General features: G+C 36.4%; 2 protein-coding genes across 2 annotated transcripts in view; one reads left to right on the plus strand and one right to left on the minus strand.

The window, feature by feature from the left end:
• Positions 1 to 1,731: 1,731 nt before the first annotated feature.
• The window catches only part of LOC136799372 (uncharacterized), a 51,812-nt gene continuing 32,194 nt past the window's right edge, over positions 1,732 to 21,349 (minus strand). The window contains exons 26-39 of the mRNA XM_067056087.1: positions 20,881 to 21,051; positions 20,428 to 20,601; positions 20,040 to 20,146; positions 19,209 to 19,282; positions 18,679 to 18,833; positions 18,128 to 18,415; positions 14,230 to 14,523; positions 13,670 to 13,972; positions 12,894 to 13,366; positions 11,653 to 11,756; positions 4,308 to 4,531; positions 3,594 to 3,865; positions 2,972 to 3,134; positions 1,732 to 2,492 (exon numbers count right to left, since the gene is read on the minus strand). Coding sequence (XP_066912188.1) covers positions 1,942 to 2,492; positions 2,972 to 3,134; positions 3,594 to 3,865; positions 4,308 to 4,531; positions 11,653 to 11,756; positions 12,894 to 13,366; positions 13,670 to 13,972; positions 14,230 to 14,523; positions 18,128 to 18,415; positions 18,679 to 18,833; positions 19,209 to 19,282; positions 20,040 to 20,146; positions 20,428 to 20,601; positions 20,881 to 21,051 — 3,353 coding nt within the window. The 3' untranslated portion in view covers positions 1,732 to 1,941. The remainder of the gene's footprint in view (positions 2,493 to 2,971; positions 3,135 to 3,593; positions 3,866 to 4,307; positions 4,532 to 11,652; positions 11,757 to 12,893; positions 13,367 to 13,669; positions 13,973 to 14,229; positions 14,524 to 18,127; positions 18,416 to 18,678; positions 18,834 to 19,208; positions 19,283 to 20,039; positions 20,147 to 20,427; positions 20,602 to 20,880; positions 21,052 to 21,349) is intronic.
• On the plus strand, positions 8,374 to 10,689 carry LOC136799373 (chitinase-3-like protein 1). The gene is made up of 2 exons (XM_067056088.1): positions 8,374 to 9,057; positions 9,291 to 10,689. Exons 1-2 carry the CDS (start codon positions 8,655 to 8,657, stop codon positions 10,268 to 10,270), a joined length of 1,383 nt encoding a protein of 460 aa, XP_066912189.1. The 5' UTR covers positions 8,374 to 8,654; the 3' UTR covers positions 10,271 to 10,689.

The following is a 21,349-nucleotide window of genomic DNA, read 5'->3' on the forward strand; positions in this document are numbered from 1 at the left end:
CATTTTTGGCGCGATTTTTGGTGCTTCCGAAAATTATTTCTTGCTGGCGTGGTTGTAAGGCGGTCATCGAAAAAATGCTCTGTTCGCGTCGCAACGGGTGTTAAAATGCATGCGGGCGGACGGGCGGTCAAAAACATTCCCGGGTTTTTTTTTAATCACGCCAGTTACTCAGGGGCGGTGGTAACGCGAGCAAAACAATTTTTCGATGGCATGGTCGTCAGAGAAATTGAGAAAAAAGCTATACTTTATAAGAACAAATTGCTTTTCCCAGAATTTTTTCCGCATCTCCGCACCGGAAAATCAGCGGAAAATTTGATGCGGGCGAGTGACGCGAATAGAACAATTTTTCGATGACCGCCTAAGGAGGCGATTCTTTGAAAAGGTGTTTTTTTGTGGTTTGAAAATGGAATAACTTTGGAACTACTTAACCAATTTTAACAAATGACCCCTCATTTTTCTCACAAGGTAAGGACTTTCAAATAAAATTAGTTTGGTTTTCAAAATTTGAGGTGAAAATTTAGGCCTGACCACCCTCCTACCAATTTCAATGTTATTTTGGAAAAGTTTGGCCAAGCCTAAATTTGCTCACTCTTCTATTGATAATTGGAATCAAAAACAAATACATACTGACATAGTTAAAGAAAAAATAAACAAACAAATACGTAATTAAGAAAAATATATACCTAGCTAAAAAATGCAAAAAAAGAGTAAAACAAGATCATCTTCCAGTGGCTCATCAACAAATACCTGCACCGGTGTTGAGTTTGGACTGGGTAACGGTGTATTTTGAATGGATTCCTGTAAATTTCTCACGACTTACCGCCCTTCTCACTTTCAAAGGATAACACCCGCACCCTCCCCGCCCCATAAAATAAATAAATAAACGCAAAATACGGCACAAACACTGTCTGCACTACTCCCCAAGTTACGTTTTTGATATCGATAGATTCGGGAGCTGTAAAAATGTGCTCGTCAGTAAGTGTGAGGATCTATAGACAAAATTAAAAACTAACCGCCTCGGCTCCCGGGGGCAAAATCATACCCACTGGCGTTTTTGAAACACTGGAAACAATAGAATAGATTTTGTTGCATCCTGATTAGGATGATAAGAGCTTTCATACAACCGGCGCAAACCTCAAACCTGTTAAGCCTCTTAAGCCGTCAGTGGAAAAACACCCTAAGGGTGTACCGTAATTAACTATAACAATCCAAAATTTGATAATCAAAAGCGCCAAAATCGCAAAATTTCGGAAAGTACTGCGGGCCCTGCGGTACTGCTATTTGAAAATAAGATAAAAGTAAAACCAAGCTGACAAAACAAACATTAGTTTAGTATACATATATTTGTGAGTATTTTACCAACCGATTTCTAGGCTGCCAACTTGGTGCATTCTTCAGAATATCGTACTTTACCTATAACAATCCAAAAGTCCACCTAACAATCAAAAGCGGCGCCAAAATCGCAAAGTTTTGGGTATTGCTAAGGTATAGCCATTTTTTGCTTTTTGCGCTTTTGATTGTTAAGGGAGCCTTTGGATTGTTATGGGTAAGTACGGTATTTGGTAATTTGTATTTTCCGTAGAATTTTAACCAATTGATTGTTATTTATGTTACTGATTGACGCCAAAGAATATTATCTGGCGCTATCAGTAAGCATCAAGAAGCTGATAGTACGCATAGGGAACGAGGTTGGTCTAACCCTGTTTCTTCCCAGGTAAGCTATAGTCTCTTGGTAAGAGGAAACAAATGTATTTGCGATAAGTAAATGGAAAAAAATGTACAGAGATGGAATATAAAAATTTCAGATTTATAATATTGGTTTGATATGAAAAAATATATTCATTACAGCGTCGAAATTGAAATATTGTTAGAAAATATGTTAACAGCGTTCGACATACGGTACGCGATTCTGGCAACACTATTTTGAAAATAAAATAATCATTAAACGACTGAAGGAGCACTGTTATCACCAGATTGTTCCAAAGAGTTTATATCATCAGATTGCTCCAAAGAGTTAATATCATCAGATTGCTCCAAAGAGTTGATATCATCAGATTGCTCAGTAGAGTTTATATCATCAGATTGCTCAATAGAGTTTATATTATCAGAATGCTCTGTCGTGTCCTCACCACCGTCATTCTCAAAAGCATCGACTGGAGTCTCTTCGAACAATTCCTGCGATTCTTTAAATTCTCGAGGGGTTTGAAATTGAATTTTTTCTCCTGTTTCAATATCACCCTGCTGGTCTAATTGATCCTCTTTGTTCGGGAGAACTGGTCTAATAGCGTTCCTTTGGAGTTTGTTATTTAACATGCGTTGTAGTCTATCACCGTGACGCGCATGATGATCTATAGCGCTATGTCCGTAATAATCTTTAATTAAAAGTTCTCTTTGTAGAGAATGTTTATCTTCAAGTTCTAAAATTTTGGTATTCATTGAACTTTCGAAATCATTGACCATGTCATTACATTGATTGAAAAGATCTTTGTTACCTGAACAAAAAGTATGAATTTATTATTGTTCTTTTGGCGCTTCATAGTCACGTGATATTTGACTTAAAAAAGATGATTGTCCGAAACTCTTCACAGGTTGTTAGATTGCCTCAGTTTTCAGAAAAGACAAAGAAAATACGGAACTTAAGCTACTTAAAATCAATGAGTGAATTAAGACCATTTAAGCCTGAAAATCACAAAAATAAGAACACCCGAGCCTTATACAAAATTAACTGGTTCTTATGAAAAAAAAGTAAAATAATACAACTTTTTTACCGTAGTCGCGCGGGCAGTTTTTTGTCCGCTTTATCCCCTAAAACCATCCCAATCCTTTTTTGACGCATTTTTCTATTGTCTATTGGTGCAAAAAAGGACTGGGACGGTTTTAGTGGGATAAAGCGGACAAAAAAATGCCCGCGCAGCAGTTGGTAGCTACGGTCGAAAAGGTGTATTTGGTAGGAAGAGGAAATAGATCTTACTGAGTCTTTGGGTATTTTTCTGGTTCAATTTCTTCAGATAGTGTGACCATATCAACCCAAAGATTGAGAAAACAAGAATCATTATTGTCATGGAAACCAAAGCTGTTGATAAAATACTCGATTCTGGATCGAAAGGCGATTTCAACTCTGCTGGTGGTGATACCTGGAAGTTAATTGAAATTTTTCGATTGTCTCAAAAGTCAAAAAATATATGATTGTCAGCCATCTATTTTCCACACCAATAACTTTCAAGAAACAATTTTACACAGAGGGGTTCAAGCAGTTAGTACATGACACCCACGACACTAGCAGCTTTTTGGTGCTGATAAAAAGCTGCCCCTAAAAATGCTCAAAAAACCTCCTTCCCAAAGTGAAAACTCTTTGTCAGTTTAACCATTTCAGTTGGAATAACAGTTAGCGCTTTCACATTCAATTTGCAAGGGGAATTGTATTTTCATCGATAAAACGAGCATCCTTTATGAGAGTTTCTTGTTAAAGGTGGCCTATCATATTATCGAATAATTGAGCATATCTAATAGCAGAACGTCGAGTTAGAGAGCGTCTACTGTAGCTTCTACAAAAAACTCTGCCTTTTATTTTTGAAGAATTTTGAAAAACTTACTCCCATCGGTTCTGTGGAATTTTTTAAGATACCGAGTATCCAATCCTCTTCTGTTCTAATGTAACTTTTAAATTCCGTCGCCACACTTTTCAAACCTCCTGACAAAACAAAACCATACGACCGCGGGTATTCCAATTTCGTGGCCGCGCGGAGTCGTTCGTCTGTGAAGAGATGTGCGTTCGCTCCGGCCGTGTATGCATCTAGTAGCACTCCTTCGATCTTGCCTGCAAGCAGGTCTTCTCTGAGCGCTTGGACAGTGGTATATGCTCTTTCTAAGGTAATAAAACAATGATGATTTCGTCAATAAAATACATAAGCTAATTCGAAGAGCAAATAAATCTATCCACTATAGTAATAAATAGTCATAAAAGTAGGTTGGCAAAGGGGTGGACGAAGTGTATGTCTATAACAGGGTGAGTTGCGAAATTAAGGACTTTAAAGTAGTCTCAGTTTCCTGAAAAAAGATGTTTAATTCAACTCATGAGGTTATGTATTACCTTGTCAGTAAAAAAATTATCGGTGAAAAATTATTCGATAAAAAATTCAGTCACTTTTTTACCAACGAATTTCAAACAGATAAGGTAAACAAAAGAGTCCATCCATGGGTACCAGTTATTTCTAAGCTATCCAGAGAATCAATATTTGCACATTGAAGAAGATTCTGGAAAAGTTTTGATAAGAAATTGCCACTTTGTATAAACAAATCATACTTACTTTCATTCACTTTTCCATTTCTCAAAAGTCCCAGTTTTTCTTCAAACGACCCATTCAAAGCCCCAACTTCGCTACCGTAAATTTTGAATTGAGCTGCACCATTTACTGTTGTTAAGGCTGTTACTATGGCTCCGATAATTAATGATGTCATCACTAAGCCAACTAGGGCCCAGACTACTGCAAAACATCTTGAGTAGAATTTCGTCACTGTGAAATCACCATAGCTGGAAAAGTACGGTTAACAGTGATAAAAAATTAAGTAGTCGGTAGTAAAGCTAACCTCAGAGAATTCATGATATTCGTCGTCAAGTAATGTTTTATAATGGAAGCACCTGAAATAGCCTGATCGTTTGACACTAGTTTTATTGTTTGAATTAAAAACACCCCAGATATTCACCCAAGGAACGAGTGTGCTAAATTTCAACCAAATCCACCAGTCAGTGTTTTTAGTGGGAAAGTTCGAAGGAAAAGTTTAGAAAGTTTTCAAAACTTCAGAACAGACTAAGAATTCAGTCAAACACCAAAACAAAAATGTTATTAACGAAGGTTATTGTATCAAATATATACTTTTTTCAAGGCATTTAGGGAGCGGTCAAAAAGTATCTACAATCAAAGTCATAATATTTGAGAAAAAAGGAAAATTCCCTAGAAATCTTACAACCACAAACGATTTGGAAGCGCTCTAAATTAAGTTGGACAGGTAGAACATTTAACTCTGAGTTTTAAGTCTAAACTTAAGAGTTCTGAGGACCTTAGGATCTGAGGAACTAAAAGTCCAAGAATGGTCCAATATGGCTCAGGATATAGCCTGGAAGTCTATAAACCCCTCCCGAATTGAAATATTCGAATAAATTCATCAATTTTCCCAAAAGCGACTTTTTCGCCCGAACTTTAAATTGCTGAAAACGAGGAATTAACCAAAATTTCTTGAAATGTGAAATTGAATTTCAAATATTGCTTCCTTGCTTCCTGAGCTGCACAATCTATATATTAATAGCCGTAGTCTGTATGTGTGTTTGTGTGTCACTTTCGTTTTCGAACGCAATGTTTTGTTCTTTTAAAAGATGACTTTTGCTTCTTGCTCCACAAATGTGTTAAATCAGATTCGCGCCGTTTTATAAAGACTTTGAGTTGTTCGATAAGTTTGTTTTGATTGATAGATTATAATATCTGCCCAGACGTGCCCGAGCCCGCCTCTTATGTTTTTTTCTTTTTTTCTCTCTATTCTTTTGTTTTATGTTTTCGAATGTAATTAACGACCTTATTTGATTTGAGACATTCGAATTCGTTTCAAAACAAAACAAAAGAACAAATTTAAAACATTTAAAACATAAGAATCACAAGATAAGTTTGTTGGAACAACTAAACAGCAACATTAACAATACATTCGAAAGGCGGTAAAAACAAGAGATCTTTCTTCGTAAAAAGGGACTTATAAACATCTATGTCGATAATTATATTGCTGTAAATCTAAGTCATTCATTGTTGAATTCGAAAAGTTATGACGAAGGTGCCTAGCTGCCTGACTTTTGGCCCTTGGACCCTTAGCGAGACTAGAGAGAAGAAGAAACAAGCGAAATTTTGTGAAGTTTACTTCCCTTATTGGGACTAATTTGATTAAATTTCTATCTTTCTGGGGGTAAAAAGTTGAATTTTTTCCCTATTTTTACCGACTCTTAGTGGGACTGAAGTTTGATTTTCTGATTTTTCCAACCCTTACAGGGACTGCCATTTTTAAAAAGGCATCCTTAAGAACGGCTCATGCCCGTATCCTTCTCTTGCCTAAGTACCCACGGGCTGCCTTTTTTCGACGAATCTCGTGTCATGTCTATAATTTCACTCCTCTTATCTTGACATCAAAGTTTTCCTAATCATCAACAAGTACGGCAAATGTAAAGCGAGCGAAGCGAGAAAAAAATCTAATTGCAAAGCCTTTTCGGACGTCGCAGGTCGCCGTTATGGTATAGTTTGAATAACGCCCTTTCTGATCATTTTTGCAACAATTTAAAAATCTTTTTCAAAATATGGTTAAAAGATACGTGACCTGGGAGGGACAGAGTCAAACTTTGAAGATAATTTTTCCCTTTAATTTTGACTTCATCGTAAGCCAGCTTCCCAACATCCAAAGGACTTTAAAATGCGTTCAGCAACAGCTAAACCGGCGTGCGACGCCGGGTACCGGCTAGTTTCATTTATATTCTCTGATTTTTGTGTGTTCTTAAGGGTGGAAAAAATTGTTGAACCCCCCCCCCCCCCAAATCTTCCACCCCCTCTAGTAGATACTTTATGACCACTCTATTAAAAAAATGTTCATTTCCCGAGGTTTTAAAGGTTTCTTGGTCTAAATTAAAGTTCCGTTGGCACCCTGTTCATAAATCTTAGCTGAATCTTAATCTTTTAGTTGAGAAAATGAAAGCGAATGAAGTTTAAGTTTAAGTTTGCCAAGGCGCAAACTTTTAACCTTCATAACAGGAGAAGACTTTCAAAACGCTTTTCCGTGCCATAAAGACGCATCCTTTTATGACGTAATGACTCGACCATTCTTATCTGGTAGTAATTGTAATCAAGCTAAGGAATAACTTGCCAAACGAACAATTACCATCAAGTCATTAATTAATTAATTAGCTTGAGCAAAAGAGCTTGACATTTCAAACCTCGAAACATTCTTCTATAAGAAATGTTAACATTTTATAAAGATTTCCCTTTGTTTACAATCGAATTTTTATTTTTTTCGAAAATAAATGCCTTGATACCAGTGGATACCCCTTAAAACCCACAATAAAAAGTGGTACCCTCTATCTCATTGTTTAGTTGGAGTGTAAGGCTGAAACTTTTTGTGTTGAAAGTACGTTGTCTATGATTGTCTTCCCTAGCAGTGATGTTTTGTAGAAAACAGTTTTCAGTTTTTCACGGGGAAGTGAAAAAGTGCAGTTTTAGCTATTTACCCCTTAAAACCTACAAAATGGTTTTTCTCGAATAACTTTTTACAAAAAAGTTCTTTTGACCTCAAATTTTGAACAGTGATTCACTGTAAAGTTACTAATGTTATGAATATACCATTAGTACCTAAATGATCTCAAAAATATGTGTTAAAATCAAAATACCCCTTAAAACCTACAAAAATAAGGCTAAAAACCACAAAGTCCGACCCTTGCTAACGGGATACTCAAGCTGATGGATACAAATTTGGTGTTGCTTCGTGATTCAATGGTTCAAAGACTTGCTAGAAATTCATTCCCACAACAATATTTTCATTTTTCAGGATTTCATGCCCATAATGCAATTGTGTGTGGTTTTTTCGTCAAAAACGGCTACGAAAGGCCAAAACCTTCATTCGCTTCATTTTTGACCTATGGTTCTAATGTCTTTCTAAATCTCCATCAAATTTTGTGACATTTTGGTATGCAGCATGACCAGGTTTTGAGAAAGTCGATTTTCAGATTTTATTGATCATCACCATAAAAGTGCTTTAAAGTAGAATTTTAAGGGCCTGTCATTTTCGTTGGGGTCTATTCACGAAGATGAAAATGATTTTTTCATACCTACCATAAGTTTAGGTATCTAAAAAGTATAGGTTTTATGACCTTAAATTCATTTGTGTAATCTCTAGGTCCAAAAAACCTGATTTTTTGAAGGGATTTTTGATAAAATTTTGAATAACTTCGAATTTTAAGATACTTTAGCATCTTTAAAATCCTTAAAATTTGGTATTTTATGAAAGAACATTTATAAGAGGTTGTAAAAAAGTGAAACATACCACATAAAATTAAATCTGGTAGTTACGAAAGCCAAAAATGCAACATTGTGGGTTTTAAGGGGTATGTGGTTTTAAGGGGTATCCACTGGTAGATTCTTTTTTTTCGAATAAATGAATTTTTAAAATGTTTCAGTGACTTTATTCTGCCATTTAAAATATCAAATGGCATAGAAACAACAGAGAAAAAGTTTTCCTTGGACTGTTCTTATAGATCAATAACTAAATCACACATTTGACGTTTTAAAACCGCAATATTTCGACGTCACCCCTAAGGAGGATCATAGATCCAAAAGTCCAGACAAACTTTTCATTCCGATATCAACGGATAAACGTAATGCAATTGTAAAGCATCAAAAGAATTTCACAACATTCCGTTTGGACCGAACAGTCATATAGTTAGATCACTAAAAAGTATAAAAGGGATGAGTTTTGCCGAATTTATCAGAAAGCATCTTCAAGCAACAGCAAGAAGCAACAACAAGCATCTTTTTTAAATTCATTAGTATACGGTAGGATTTGTTGTAAAACACGAAATCCTAAGCGTTACTAAAGCTTTTGGAAAGACTCTCGGCAACAAAGCACCAAGCAAGATGACGACCATACTCAAAATCTCACTTCTCTTTGCATTTGTGATAGCAACTCAAGCATATGTTCGTGTTTGCTATTACACCAACTGGTCTCAATATCGATCTGGACTTGCCACTTATAAATTATCCAGAGATTACCAAGATGGACTATGTACACACTTGATTTTCTCATTCGGCAAAGTCGTTTCGTCTGGCAATGGATACACAATTGCACCTTATGAATGGAATGATCAATCAGCGCTTTACAAAGAAATGCAAGATTTAAAAAAGAGAGATTCGGGATTGAAAACATTGTTAGCGATCGGTGGTTGGACTCATGGTTCAGAGGGTTTCAAGCAGATGGTCTCAACCAAAGCTAACAGAGATAGATTCGTCACCAACTCTCTTAAATATATCAAACAGTATGGTAAGTGGTGCTTTCTCAAAACTCCCGAATACAGCAAATGAAGCAATTCAGAATTTCATCTTAGTAATAATGTTCTTGAAAATATAAAACAGCTGATCACCTGCTTTCACATGTATATACATCTGAGAAAAAGCTAATACTTTAAAAACCATATTTCCCTCCATAAGAACTCTCAAGAAAGGCGCTATGCTTTTAACCTTTCTAAGCTAAACACCGATTTTTCTTTCGTTTAGGATTCGATGGTTTGGACATAGATTGGGAATTTCCAGCAGCTAGAGGATCACCAGCTGGAGATCGCCAACGATTCAGTTCACTTTGCAAAGAGCTTGCTGACGTTTATCACCGAGAAGGTTTGTTGGTCACTGCTGCCGTCAAAGCTGCTGCTAACGCTGTGTATAACAACTACGAAGTCGCTGAAATATCACGATCCTTAGATTTCATTAACCTGATGACATATGATTTATATGGTTCTTGGGATAACAGACTTGGACATCATACCAACACTGATGAGAACGCTAGACCAGAGAATATCCATTACACTGTTAAACAATGGCTTGACCAAGGTGCATCTCCAGATAAATTGGTCCTTGGTCTTGCTTCTTATGGTCGTAGCTTCACATTGAAGAATAATTGTCAAATAAACCCTGGAACACCTGCCACCATTGGAAGTACAGGACCACACACTCGTGAAAAAGGATTCTTGGCTTATTATGAAATCTGCAAGATGAATTTCCAGAACCATGTTTGTACAGAGAGCAGTCCAGCCAAAGCACCTTATGGAAGCTCTGGTGATCAATGGGTAGGATATGATGATCAACAAAGTATTGTTTACAAAATTCAGAATGTGATGAAGAAACATAACCTCAAAGGATACATGTTCTGGGCTTTGGATCTTGATGATTTCAGTGGCAAATTTTGTAGACAAGGCAAATATCCTTTGATGAATGCAGCTAAAGCAGCGGTTCTTGTTGGAAATGTGGCTTACGCTTGTACCAATAAGAATGCTTGTGGCTCTCCACCACCCCGCACCCCTCAACCACCCAAATCAACCACAGCCACTAAATCTCCCGCGATAACTACCACCCGCTCACCACCCAAAGTCTCTGGTAAATGCAAAGCTATTCCTCCGTATTCCAGCATTTCCGGCTTTGATGCTTGGTGTAACCAAGGTGACAATGGAATGAAGTACAAAAGTCACTGTACATGCAATTAAGAAGAATCGTACCCTGCCCAATAAAAAAACAACCTAATTTCAATACTTTTCGATACCACTTTAATGTTCCTTAACAATTTATAACAATTTTCATCTCAGGTTAACGGGCTCTCCTTTAAATATATCACGAAGGAACCTTCCTTCTCGCTATTTTTTAAATCAGTGAAAATAAGGGCAATTCAAAATACGTTGAAATACAGCCACTATCCAAAATGTTGATAACAGTTGTCATCGATAGGTTTTCTTCAATCATTATTATGAGAGCCCTGAACCATTACATGGTAAAGATTTTCAAAATATATCAAATTTGTTTTTTAATGCCAGTTTTTAAATTATTTTTTAATATATTCAAATTAACAGTGACTATTTATTTATTTATTGCTTTATGTTTAATACTCATGATTTCACGACATCATACTTTTAAAATTTACTCATGAAGTTTTATTTTGATTTTTTCCAACCCCTCCCCCACTTATTCCGAACCCCCCAGCTATCAGGTAGCCGAGAGTAAAAGTCCTACCGGGTGCACCACAAAAAAGTTTCTCTCTTTGAAACTGATTTTTTCGAAATCTAAGAATTAAGAGATCAGAAAGATCTTTCCATCAGAAAGAAGAAAGATAAACTTAAATTTTGATGGGTCATTTATTAAATTCGATTCATTGGATCAAAAGTTATGCTCAATTGAATAAAAAAGTTACTTTCAGAAAGTGCCCGAAAACGTTAAAAATCGACCTATTAAATTTTTATTTTAAAATTGGCAATCGTAAGAGGCTTTACATGATTAAGACCATTTTTTTCAGTAATTAAACACATAAATTTTGAAACTGATTGATCGACATGGTTTAAAATGTTCATTAAAATCATTCCAATTTACTTTTAACGAAATCTTCCACAGATTTTTGGTTCTAGACTAGATAAAGTCTATGTAAGGCTGGATGTACCTCGAAACCCATATTCGATGTATTTCTTTAAATTTTACCAGACTTTTTGGCTTTTTTCGACGAATCTTCCTTTATATAACAAACTGTCAATTATACAGCTAATTATCATTTTAATGACTGAAACGAAAGTACTGATGCATCATGTTATTATGCTTCTGTTTAATTTGATAGGTCGATTTTTAACGTTTTTGAGTACCTTCAGAAAGTAACTTTTTTATTCAATAGAGCATAACTTTCGATCTAATGAACCGAATTTGATAAATGACCCATCAAAAGTTAAGTTTATATATCTTCTTTCCAATTGAATAGGAATGGTTCTTTTAAAATTTTTAGATTTCGGGAAAATTAGTTTTAAAGAGAGAAACTTTTTTGTGGCGCACCCGGTAGATGACTGGGAGTTATATATCGACTCTATCTATTTATCTAGGAAGACAGACTCACCCATGTGTTCCTTGAGTGACGAACGCCCAATACCACCCTTCGTATACTCCGCGAATCCAACTCGTCTGGAAATCGATATTTCCGTTTGTATTGTTACATGCTTCCTGTGAAGTTAAAAGAATTCAATAAATCAAAAGGTCGAATGGCTAGAGGGGAATCTTCAATATTTCCAATTACCTTATCGGGGAAAAAATGTCGGGAGAAAGTGACGAACATTTTGAGGGGGTTACGAAATTTCCCCCCGACGAATTTTTTCCACGATATTTTATCACCCGACCAAAACTTTTACCCGATTATTTTATCCCCGACCAAAACTTTTACCCGATTTTTTAAACCGCAACCAAAATTAAAATCTAAATTTTCTACACCTTTATTTACCGAAATTAGTGCTTTAAACGTCGAATTACTAGATCTTTCTTCGAGCTATGAAGGAAACCATTTTATTTGGACAATTTAGTTGGGTGAAAGTGACTAAATTGTAAATTTCGTCGGGGAAAAGTGACGAATTTGAAATTTTAATCGGGGGAAAGTGACGAAAATGCCTTTAGGTGACGATATTTTCCCCGACGAAGAAAAACCCCGACTAAATAAAACTCACATTGACATTTTTTCCCCGATAAGGTATCCTGACAACGAATCGAATCAAGCGCCTTCTTTGTTTTTCTTTGAAATAGATTTTATTTCCAATACAGCAATTGTGTAAAAACTACACGATCACACGTTTTGGAAGGGAAATAAGCGGCTTCATTTCCTATCCAAAACTCTAACTTGGAAGAAAGAAGAAACAAAGGCTACTGACGCATACATATTTCAGGCGTTTATAAATTCACGGATGCTAGTCAAAAGAAGGTGCTAGAAATTGACATTTTAAACTTTTGAAATCGAAAGAAAATTCACTAAAAGGTCTCGCATTAAGAGCTACAAACTTTAATTTAATAGAAAAAAATACTTTTTTGCGTTACCGAAACTTTCGCAAATTGGGCTCTTCCAGAAAATGTCCGTACATGGGGGGTGGCGAAAAATCATTAAAATTTGCCTTGTCCGGGGGGTAAATTTGCTCGGTCCGGGGGTAATTTGGGTTGTCTGGGGGGTCAACTGATGCTTGTCCGAGGGGGGGGAGGGGGTAAACCCATTGTCCAAGGGGTCAAAAGTCACTTTGTCCGAGGGTAAATCACTGAAATATTCACCCCCCATATTTAATTTTTTTCTGGAAAAGCCCATTTTCGGAAATATATACTTACCAGTAGCCAAACGATGAATCCAGCAGCCAACATCATCAGAAAGTTCAGTCCTATCAAGGGATAAATACCCAATATCATCATGATCATTTCAACGACAATCTCATTGATATTTTTATCTCTGACAATCGCCACAACACCTGGGTGTCCGACCAGTGGAACAAACGGATAACCAACCATTTCGTCCGAATGTGTATTCCCAATTATCGGGAAAGATAAATCTGTGAACTCGTCAACCTCCTTTAAAATCTTTAACTCAGTCGCCTTTTGAGCGAAAGCACCGCGCCCGTTCCGTATAATATCTAGCTTGGTTGAAACAGGTCCGTTTGGTGTTTTACAGACGCCGCAAGTTGCCTGGACGACGGTATTGAGTATTTCACCGAACACTCCAGAAAGTTGATCGTCAACATCTTTGGTCAAGTAAGGTGCGAGGAGATAAAAATTGCTGGAAACCACAGGAGGACATAAACAAGTTCCTTAGTAAATAAAAACAGATTGTCAATCGATAAGTTTTCTTGATAATTTTTTTCAAAATACCTTAAAATTGATAACTTAGTCGGGGAAAAAAATTTTTTTCGTTGGTTAAAAATTTCGTCGCTGAACAACACGTCACTCTTGTGAATGTCTTTTCGTCAAGGATAAAAATTACGTCAGTTTTCCTCGACTAAGTTTCGAAAACTAAGGTATAAAGATCACCAGTAATGCTCAAAACAAAATAAAGGCAAAATTCAGTGTTTTTTTATCTTGATTATACATGTAATTAAATAACACCAACTCACTTCCGACTACTTGGTCACTGACACCTTCACCAAATTGATTGACAGCCATGATTTCAAAATTGTAAAACGTGTTTGAATCCAGAAACTTCAAAGTGAGGCTATTTAATGATGGATGCAAATCATAAACATCAACTTTAGGGTTGATATAAACGTCAGCTCCACTTTTGATTGGGAAGACTTTGATTTTATATGACAAGAGATCACCATGGATTTGATCAGCTGGTGGTGGAGACCAATGCATGGTCAGTTGAGTGTGTGTTTTGATGGAACTGATGTAAATGTTTTGAGGGGCTGCCGTAGGTGCTGAATAAAAACAACAAAAGCTTTCTTTATTTCTTTTAATAATGCAAACAGTCATCATAACACATGATACAAGTAGACATTTTTTAGGCTTAGTTGTTTTTATTTAGTTATGTTTTTATAATAGTGTTCTAAGAAAATAAGAGAGCATCTGCTTTTGATATGATGTGAATGTGCTATGTGGCCTATAATGACTCTAGCCTTTAGCTCTAAGTGTTGCAAGAGTAAAACTTCTAGAATTTCAATCGAATCAATCTTACCTGAATCCAGAGTGCGAGCGCTGGCTTTGTCACACGGACCATCTCCTGCACTATTGAACGCGCACACTTCAAATACGTATGACGTGCTCGGCTCTAGGTTACTTGTATACGCCCACCCACTGTAGTCGAAAGGTGCTGTTTCGTTTGAAACGTAAGCACCATTCGTAAAGACGTAAATACGGTAACCTAACGCTAATCCGTTCATCTCTTCCTGCGGGACAGATATCCAGGTTACGTAGACATTAAACGGGCCTGATGCTTCTGCTGTTATATTCTCCGGGGCTACGTTTGGTCCTGTGAAAAATAAGAAACACAATACACCTTTTCGACCGTAGTCGCGCGGTCAAACGTGTGTCACTTTATTATTTAATTTACCACCCTAAACTCAATCCAATCCTTTTTTACACTTTTTCTAATGTCTTCAAGTACGAAAAAAGACTAGGGTGGTAAAACGGACAAAATATGCCTGCGCAGCAATTGGCATCTACGGTCGAAACGGTGTGTTCATTTGAATATATAGTAATTTTATTTAAAAAAACTTATATAATTTCACTGAAAGATTGCCATCCTAGATGGCATGAAACTTTGAGTATAAAATTAACTTAAATCGTTTTCTTTATTCAAACTAGTACATATAATAAGAAGCCGGAGCGGCGTGAAGGTCCAGCTGACGTGGCAATAACCGAATGTCGTTCGTACCGGGTTCCTTAAGTGACGCAAAAAAATATCCTTCCCATCCTCCCCTCTGAGCTTCTATTCTTTGACACTTTCTTTGTATTGCTAAGTTTTGAAAGTTTTTGATGCATTTCCCGAAATTTCGAAACTTTTGCCGCTGATGGGATTCAAACCACTCTATACAAAGCACCTATGATTATAGAACGCCAGCAACTTAACCACTCGGCCATCGAATCACAACTGCATTAAAGAGTTGTTCAAAGTTCCTTATAAACATGGTATTTACTCCAAACTCTACCCGGGAGCTAAAACCCTAACCAGGGGATAACTCCCATCCCCAACCCTAGCCCTAACCCTACCTGACCCTACCTGAAACAACCCTTTAATCTAACCGAGAAATTTGATTCTACTACCAATTCAATCCAAAACATAGGTCAAACATCGCGCGGGTCGGCGGGACAAAAATTCTAGATCGGTGGTTGGTTTAGCCTGGACTTGTTAATTTATTGCGCGCACAGGCCCCGACAAAGACAAAATCTTTTCGATCAGTTGCTTTTTAAAGGTCCATTCTGCTGCGCGCTGGACCAAAAAACTTTATTTTGAGGTTTTTACGCTGGTCTGGTCAAATCAAACGTTCATCGCATATTTACTACGGAAATTCAGAATCATTAGCGAGTTTATGTATGTGTGTTTTTCAGCGACGGAGACGGTAAGGTTCTAATTTGAGTAGATCCTGACCAGCTGAGGACGACGGTAAATCAGCACTTTTACCGTCCTCGATTTTGCGGGGTGGAATTGCGGGTTTTTCCAAATCACTTCAGTCGCTCTACCGTCCTTAGCGAGCACCTCACTAAAAACCGGGATTTTTCATCTCGTTTCTTAGTGAGTTCCACCAATGTCAATTGAATACTATACATGGTCGGGAAGTCCCAGCTCCGAGGTTGAGATTTTTTTTATCTAGGTTACCTCGAGTTCCGAACCAAGCCGACTTCCTGACCATGTATATTTCTAGTGACTATGGTTCCACTTTGACGATTTTCGAAAAAAAGAAGCCTTTCAAGTGTTTTGACGCAAATTCGATTATTCTGCTACTGCAGGAGCTTCGAAAAATAAAAGTGACGTCAAAAAATCGAATGTTTAGAGCCCGAAGACCCGGGCTCAAAACATTCGAAAAAGTCGCAAAATGGAATAGACGTTAATACACCGTTTTCATGTCTCGGCAAATCCGGGTGGCCCGTCTTGCGGAACATCCCGAAATTTCGAACATGGTAGGAAAACAAGAGGGAGACATGAAAACCGTGTATTGCGTAAAAAAACGTGGGTCACGTCTAGTATAGGCTATACCGTCCTCAAAAGTGCAAATACGTAAAATCTGTATTTATGATATGCAACACTGGAGAGTCTTCCAAAATTTTTTAAAAAGTTCAACCCAAAACGTCACTTTTACTATTGTTTAAGTGACGTATTGGGTTGAACTTTTTGAAAATTCTCAGAAGACTCTCCAGTGTTGCATATCATGAATTAGCTTCTATGGAGGCTACATATTCAAAAATTGACGTCACACAACGAGTTCAATGACAATTGAGCATCTTCTTTTTGACGTTACAGCACAAAATAGAAAACTTTTGAATAAACAAGTGATAATTAAATAATAAATAAGAAAGAGGATAATTCACTTTGAAAATTAAACGCTTTCTTACTAAGAGCATGATGTTTCATTTCTGGAAAAACAAGTGATACTTTTATGGACCTACCTGGTTATGTATCTAACACATATATAATTGATATCTACGTGACGTGACCATTAAACAATCATTCAGAACATAAACAGTGACGATCTATTAAAATTAGTCGTTTGTTTCTTATAAAAAAAACGTTTAGAAACCAAAATTTCATGCTCTTGAAATATTCTGTCATATTCAAGACTTCGTGAGCAAAAAAAACATCTATCTCATCAAAAAATTGAGTAATTTGGCTAAGAACATTGATGTATGCTTATTAATAGTGATTCTTATAGATAAAGATGTGTTTTTTGAGCTGAAAATTTCGTTTTTTACAAAAATCTGCTTGAGCCATCTTTAACCTACTTTCATGCAAAAAATCTGAAAAAAACAATGATCCAATATTTCACAAAGTCCAAAAAACCCGTTTTTTAGCTGTTTTTTGGCCCAAATTTGTCCAAAAACATTTTTTTTCGAAAATCGGGCTCTGTCACATTCGAGGGTTTATAGTTATGTATCTTTGTGCAAAAATTCATAAAGAATGAAAAAGCCAATCTCGAAAAAAGGCAATACCTAAGTAATTGATAATGTGCTTATAAAAAAATATCGAATCTGGCCAGTTTTTCTATAAAAACACGCCAAGAAGCCAAAATTTCATGTCTAAACACACATATTCTTCAAAAGTAAGCCCTAATGAGCAAAAAAAACATCTATCCCATAGAAAAATTTAGTAATTTGACTAAGAACATTGATGTATGCTTATTAATAGTGATTCTTATAGATAAACATGCATTTTTTGAGCCAACAAATTTTTTTTTGCAAAGATCTGCTTGAGCCATCTTTTACCTATGATGGTACCCTACTTTCATGCAAAAAATCAGAAAAAATTAATGATCCAATTTCTCACAAAGTCCAAAAAACCCGTTTTTTAGCCGTTTTTTGGCCCAAATTTGCCCAAGAAATTTTTTTTTCGAAAATCGGGCTCCGTCACATTTTGGCCACCACCATTTTGCACCTTTGGACCAAAAATCAAAAGATTCCTATGATTCAATCCTGAGAAAAATTGGTAACAGACGAACGGACGAACGGATGAACGAACGAACACAGGTTAATTTATAGGACCTCCACCGGGGTAGGTCCAAAAACTACCTAGAAACCAGGTTTACGAGCTTATAAATTGGAATTATGTTTGAAAACGAGACACATTTTAGCGATAAACGGATAATAAACCATTTATTTGGACGCAGTCTCATCTAATATGAAAAATATAGGGCTACGAGAAATGCACCATTGCAATGTCTTCTAACATTACATCACGGACCCAACATCTGATTGGCTGTAAGTGACGTAAAATCAGTCAATACGTCACTTTCAACCAATCAGCTGTTGGGTCCATGGAAGACATTGCAAATGGTGCATATGTCTAAACAATAAACCAGATAAATGAAAAACCGTTGAAGATTTTACATGTTTAGTAGCATTCAAAAATTATCATATCTTACTTTTTTCCATTGTCCAGATCGAAGCCAAAGTACTCGCAACTCCATTTCCTTTAGCTGTTGAATATGCTAATACTCTATAAACGTACTCCGTCCCTGGTTTCAGCCACGTCAAATGAGCTGTAGTATTTTCAGTAGCATACGTAGAGTAGGGTTGATTTGAAAGTAATTTTTCACGATAAAAGATGATGTAATTATCAACATTTGATTGGTTGAGAGCGTTCCATGAAATTGATAAAACTTCCGGTGACGGCGAAAACGCGCTAACATTGGAAGGTGGTTCTGAGAGCACTGGAGAGAATAAAAATAACTAGCAATAAAAAAGATTTCATGAGATCAATTTTTAAGAATCTTAACTTGATCTTGATATGCTGAAGAAAGTAGAATTTTCGTTTACTAGTGGTAAATTTGAGCAGAGAGTCTGGTGCAAACATTTAAGAATTTAGATTTTCACCTTTTTTGGCAGGTGTTGGCGAAATATCAATACAAATTTGATTGAAGTTAATTTAAGACGCTAGGGTTGATAGAGGTAATAAATTGAGGAAAAAACTTACAGTCAGGCCCAATACTCAATGAGATATTTTCACCAGCAACCAAATCCAATTTTCCAAGTGCTTGACTGGTTTCGATTACGTCTTGAAAGAAAAGGAATTGCTCCATTTCCATACTCGCATAGTTGATGGTGAAGTTGGCAACAACACTACCAGGCCTGTGAAAAAGGTTAATAATTTGATTTCGATAAATTAAGCCTGAAATTATCAATTTGTCTCGAATCAATCGCAAGTGTAAATCCAACTCAATGGCGGTGCAAAGTCAATTAAATATTATAAGTATCGTTATCTTAAAGAGCGGCGTGAAGTTAATTATCATTTGACTTTAAACCATCATTGAGTCAAGGAAAACGTCAGATTGAGCTCGGATATAATTACAATCACAAATATCTTATATAAAACACTAGATCGAGCCATTTTTCCCCAATTTTGAATATTGGCAGGGAGTTGAGTCGGCTTGACGGTTTAGTTGACAACGCAAATTACCTTATCTTGCGATCTCCGAAACAATAACAAACCTAATAATTACTTACTCTAAAGAATGACAGACAACATTGAGCACTTGGCCCTCCATAACATCTCCACCATCTTCGTAAATACTTGTTACCTGGGAAACAAAAATAAAAATTTAAAAACAACAATTCTTTATTGGCTACTGGCTAATGACCAGCTGAACATTGTGTTAAATCACCGGTCTTGCTCAAGATTGAGCTGTTGGTAAACAGTCAGGGTGAAAGGTAAATCAATAAATTCATGGAGCGCGTAATATTTTTTGTCTGTATGCTTAATTATAGTCCGTATAAAAAAACCCCGATCTGGAAGCCTTTTGTTTCTTTCCATTGTTTCTAACTTGAACTTGCGTTGAGAAATTGTTTTGTTTTGCTCAAAAACTGAGCAAATCGATTTTCATCTTTTGATAAGAACAAAGGAAAAAACTGACAAAAAGTTAAAACAATAAGCCTACAGACCAGTGTTTTTCATAAGGACTATGGCTTAATTTGACTGAATTTAAGGAGATATATGTTTTACACATCTTCAACTTGTGTACATACCAGTCTCAACAAGGTTGTTAACAAAACACATTTTCGGAAGGACTGGGAATCTAGGGGAATTCAAGTTTTAAATTTGGTTACTTTTAAGCACAATTGTCGCTCAACAAATAATACTTATTCATGATATGCACCATTGCAATATCTTTCACGGACCCAACAGCTGATTAGTTGCAAATGACGTATTGACTGATTTTACGTCACTTTCAACCAATCAGCTATTGGGTCCGTGATGTAATGTCAGAAAATATTGCAATGGTGTATATCATGAATACTCCAAAATGTTGTCCATAAAACAGCCTTCTAAAAGTTTACCTGAGCTTGGAGGTTACTTTCAAAAATCTTGTACTCGGGATCGTTTGGATTTGTCATCCCTTCGGTAAAGTCCGCCTCGATATGAAGCACTAAGTTTGCGTAAGATTCTAAAAAGTGGAAAGAGTACACACACATCGTTTTTATAAAAACATCCTAATTTTTTGAGGCCCTCAGATGTTCTTAACTTTTTGAGTTGTAAACCTAGGAATATTCCTAAAATGTTTTTAATTTCACCATTTTGTGAGTATTTTTATGCGGTTTCCTAAAAAGTTGAGTATTTTAGAATCCGTGAAAACTTGAAAACTTGATTAGCTTTGAGACGAATCCAAATAATCGGAAATATTTAGGCTTGATACATTACAAATGTTTAATCCGCTAGCTAACATACCTTCACAAGGCATTGTATTACAAGGTTGTCTATCTTGACTCGATCCGGGTATCTCTGAGCACGGAACGCCCCCATAATTCGCCGGAATACACGTTCTTCGCCGGACATAGTGTCCAGTATTGCACGGTTTATCACAAGAAGACCAAACACTCCACCCAGCCCAAGTTGCATCCACTGAAAAAGCAGAAAGATTTCCAGATAATAACATTAATAAGCCCGTGTGATTAATAGCAACAAATTTAATTCTATCATTGTGAATCTTTTTTAACGATTCAACGTTTTTAGAACACAAGTGTCATGGCCTTCTACGATTTCAAATTAATAGAAATTTTGATTGACCGCAAAGCAGTTGGGCTGCTTTGTTCAAACACCCTTCATCACCCAGCCACCTTCAAAATATCTAGAGAGTCAATTATCAATATCTATCCAACGGCCATAGTTAAAATATTTTACCTGGGCAATTACCCACACCACAACTTATCAAATCCTCCAAACTTCCAACACAATCATTTCCGTCATATTGAGGTACCGGACTATTGCATGCCCGCATTCTTCTAGTGGACCCACCACCACATGTGACGTCACAATTCGACCATGAACCCCACTCAGATAAGCCACCGTGGACTAAGGAAACGTTTAAAGAAATTTAGAACGAGTTAATTCGTCCTTTCAGTGTTAGAAACTAAACAGTCGAGTGTTTGAATATGTTTGATAATGGAATTAATGATTTTTGTAGCAAAACCATTGATCTTCTCAAAATAAGAGAGCTTTAAGTGTACTGATAGTCAAAGCCTTTGTGGAGATTCTTTTTTAAAGGATTGATCGTTATAATATATCATTATCTTTAAGACTGATCTTCATTTTATAGAATAAATGAAAAAAGGTTATCAATTACATTAAATGGAGCCCTGGGGTACTAGAT

This window comes from Clytia hemisphaerica, unplaced genomic scaffold (genome assembly GCF_902728285.1).
Source record: "Clytia hemisphaerica strain Z4C2 unplaced genomic scaffold, Clytia hemisphaerica genome assembly, whole genome shotgun sequence".
NCBI classification, from domain to species: domain Eukaryota; kingdom Metazoa; phylum Cnidaria; class Hydrozoa; order Leptothecata; family Clytiidae; genus Clytia; species Clytia hemisphaerica.